General features: G+C 36.2%; 1 protein-coding gene across 1 annotated transcript; it reads right to left on the bottom strand.

Annotated features, from left to right (window-relative positions):
• Positions 1-1472: 1472 nt before the first annotated feature.
• LOC146886291 (uncharacterized) lies at positions 1473-3464 on the bottom strand. Its single transcript, XM_085672844.1, has 7 exons — positions 2791-3464; positions 2444-2706; positions 2195-2362; positions 2016-2120; positions 1877-1925; positions 1697-1792; positions 1473-1607 (listed from the first exon to the last, which is right to left on the bottom strand). Exons 1-7 carry the CDS (start codon positions 3259-3261, stop codon positions 1518-1520), a joined length of 1242 nt encoding a protein of 413 aa, XP_085528970.1. The 5' UTR covers positions 3262-3464; the 3' UTR covers positions 1473-1517.
• Positions 3465-3695: the final 231 nt, after the last annotated feature.

Genomic DNA, 3695 nt, shown 5'->3' with positions numbered 1-3695 from the left:
GATCCTCTTTCAACATCAAGAATATGTTGCTGGTTGAAGGACTCAAACACAATTTGATAATTATAAGTCAACTATGTGATAAAGGCTTTAAAGTCATGTTTGAACCAAATAGTTGTTTGATATATGATGCACATGGTAGTATTGTTTTGATAGGCAAGAGAGTCAATAATATATATCTACTTGACTTGCATCATGCATCATTTAGCATCCATTGTTTGCTTACAAAAGAGGATGATACTTGGTTATGGCATAGAAGACTTTGTCACATACACATGCAGCATTTCAATCGGCTGAATAGAAAACAGTTGGTTGAAGGACTACCAAAACTCAAGTTTGAGAAGGATAGAGTGTGTGAAGCATGTCAAAAAGGAAAACAAACTAAGGCCTCTTTTAAATAAAAAAATGTTGTTTCAACCGAAAGACCTTTAGAGATGCTTCACATGGATCTATTTGGTCCATCTCGAACCATGAGTCTTGGTGGCAATCTTTATGCATTAGTCATTGTTGATGATTTCTCTAGGTACACATGGACTTTGTTCTTAGCTGCCAAAAATGACACTTTTCATGCTTTCAAAAGACTTGCCAAGATGCTTGAAAATGAAAAGAGTTCCAAGATAGTGTCTATTCGAAGTGATCATGGTGGGGAATTTTAAAATGAAAAGTTTGAACACTTTTGTGAAAAGCATGGTATCAACCATAATTTTTCTGCACCAAGAACACCACAACAAAATGGTGTTGTTGAGAGGAAAAATAGATCACTTGAGGACCTAGCTAGAACTATGTTGAATGAAAACTCACTACCTAAGTACTTTTGGGCTGATGCAGTCAACACTGCTTGCTATGTCTTAAATAGAGTGTTGATTAGGCCAATTTTGAAGAAAACCCCTTATGAGCTTTGCAAAGGGAGAAAGCCTGTTTTAAGTCACCTAAAAGTATTTGGATGTACACTAACACAAAAAAGCCTTTTAACGTCCGACATTTTCGACCTTTGACGTCTGCCCAAACACCGACGTCGTATCGGGTGACGTCAAAATAACGTCGGCAAAATAGCAGACGTCACTTGACGTCGGTCCTTTTGGGAGTCCGACGTTATCCAACGTCGGGGCCAATAATAGCAGACGTCAATTTTTGCACCAGAAAGAGGGAAAAAACTGAGCAATTTAACGTCTGTCAGAGACTGTCAGACGTTAAATAACGTCGGCCCTGCAACAGTCAGACGTTAAATTACGTCGGCCCTGGTACAGTCCGACGTTAAATTACGTCTGTCAGGGCACACCAGACGTCAAACTGCACCATTTTTTTAAAAAAAATTGACTGTTTTTACAATATCCACACACCTGAAAATCAGAAAATTCCCAGAACAAACTTTCAGCACAATTTTAGAGTTACAGTTATATATAATAGAACTAAAGTTTCAACATATATTCTAAACTAATATAAATAACAACAAACTAAAAGTTTCAACATGAAATTCTTGTACAATAAAGTTTTTAAAACGAGTTCTAATTCATGTGGTATCAACTCCATCTCTCCAATAGATATGCTGCCCATTCTTGTCTTAGTGTGTGGATAATGTCATCTGGTAGAGGTGATGGATTCTTGAATCGCTGAAAAAGTAATACAATTTCATTATGTATGAATATCATTCTTTAAAGTTTGATATGATTTATAATATGTGAAAGATATATATAATTACCTCTATCCATTCATCTTTAACTGCAGCTCGAATGATTGTTCTTATCCAAGACATGACATAATATCCACATTCCCATGAATCTTCTTGCTTGTTACACTGAACATTACAAATAAAATAAACACATCAAAGTCATAAGTTGACATACAGAAATTAATAACTTTAAAATGAATGAGTTCTAACCTTTGGATATATGACTTTAAGTTGTTGGCCTCTAGGTTTACCCACAATTCTAATGAAATTTTGGAAACATAAAACATATATAAGTTTTTATAACTAAGTAGATACATAGGTTAGGATTGAAAAAAAAAATAATACTTACTCTTGTAACATGTTTTTAAAAGCTGGTGGAATCTTCCTATGGCATGAACAAAACCATACAACTAGGCATTGTCTTGGAATGATGAGACAAAGTTGCCAATGATACCTACCATCAATCACAAGTACTTAGCCAAAATAATTAATAATACTTCACAAAATATTATTAGCAAAAACACTTACGAATCAATGTATGGCGCAAAGTAGATCTCTCTATTTGACTCAACCATCCATGTTTGCAAATAAAGTTTGATTTGGTCAGGTGAGTTTCCCGAAGGTTGAATTGTTTGAGGTTCAATGAATCCATAGACGGAAGATCGACCTTGGTCCACAATGACTTTGTCCATGTACCTACAAGAAGACAGTTAGGTATAATATTAAAAGGTACCAATTCCTTGCTTTAAATATGAAATACAATAAAAAAAATCTGACATGCACCATAGTTGTATGACTGAAATATTTAACATCTTGTCTCCTGTAATGATCTCTAGTGCATCATTCAGGTTTATGTACAATGGGACATGACAATGGAGGCCAAATACTCTTAACTCCCACTCTAGCTCTACCGGTCCTCTTTTCAACTTGTGTAATTTCAGAAGCAGCTTTCCTAGAGGATCATCTTCTGCTTCCGCCATTTCATCATCTTCACGTATAACACGTGGACGTCGGACCGGCTGTTTTTCAGGACGAGTGGACTGAAATAAAGATTTAGAAAGGTTTGACGTTAAAAGTTTTATAAATTGTAAGATTGAACTACTAAAAACATGATGTCATAATACCTTTGGTGGGCTAAAGTATGGCATGATCAATGCTTTAGGCCAAGCAATAAATGTGCCTAAAGCTTCCCCAACAAATTGGATTTCTGAAGTTGGCACATGCACTTGGGCATGGGGATCTCGAACTTCATCAATCATCACACGCACATGATGGGGCAATAGAGGAACACCATGGATAGTCTCCCCACCCTGAAGTTGTCGTCCTATGGCCACTACGCGCGGGGGGTCTTCATCAACCAATAGCTCATACTGACTTGTGTAGTCAGTATGATCTACACCAGAGCATGAGCCTTTTGTACTCACACGTTGTCCTGTTGGAGCTTGAGTGGGTAATTCCATGTTCTGTTGCTGCATGGACTGAAGCTTTTCTTCAAGTGTTCTTTGTATTTGTTGTTGCTGTTGAAGTTGTTCCATAAAACGTTGCTCCATAATTCCCATGCGTTGGTTGAATCTTTCCTCCATTTGTTGCTCCATCTTCCTCAAGGCCTCTTGACTCAACGATTCATTACTTCTTTGTGGAGGACCAAAGTAATCTCGAAGACCAATGGCACCTCCAACACCACGCACACGTCCTGGGTGCTCTGGCCTTCCAATTGCCGTTGTGAGTATATCGTCCCGACCATGGCCAACAAACGAACCCTGAGTCTCTTGCTCAATTAATTCATCCTACACCACAAAAGAAAGTTTAATCAAAAGGAGAAACATATGAACTATGATAGTCAAATAAGATTTGTACTTACTATTTTTTGAGATATGATTTGAGCTGATTTAATTAAAATTATAATAAATTTTCATATATAAAACAACAATGCAACCATAGTATTAAAAAATCAAATAAAATTGAAAATATTTTAAATAAAAGAAATCTAACAATAAACATAAATTTCTTTCAAAATTATGTAAATATT

Source organism: Vigna unguiculata, chromosome 5, assembly GCF_037176805.1.
Source record: "Vigna unguiculata cultivar grain cowpea cultivar isolate G323 ecotype 2 chromosome 5, ASM3717680v1, whole genome shotgun sequence".
NCBI classification, from domain to species: domain Eukaryota; kingdom Viridiplantae; phylum Streptophyta; class Magnoliopsida; order Fabales; family Fabaceae; genus Vigna; species Vigna unguiculata.
The sequence above is the reverse complement of the archived record's forward strand: the minus strand, read 5'-3'. Positions and strand labels throughout refer to the sequence as shown.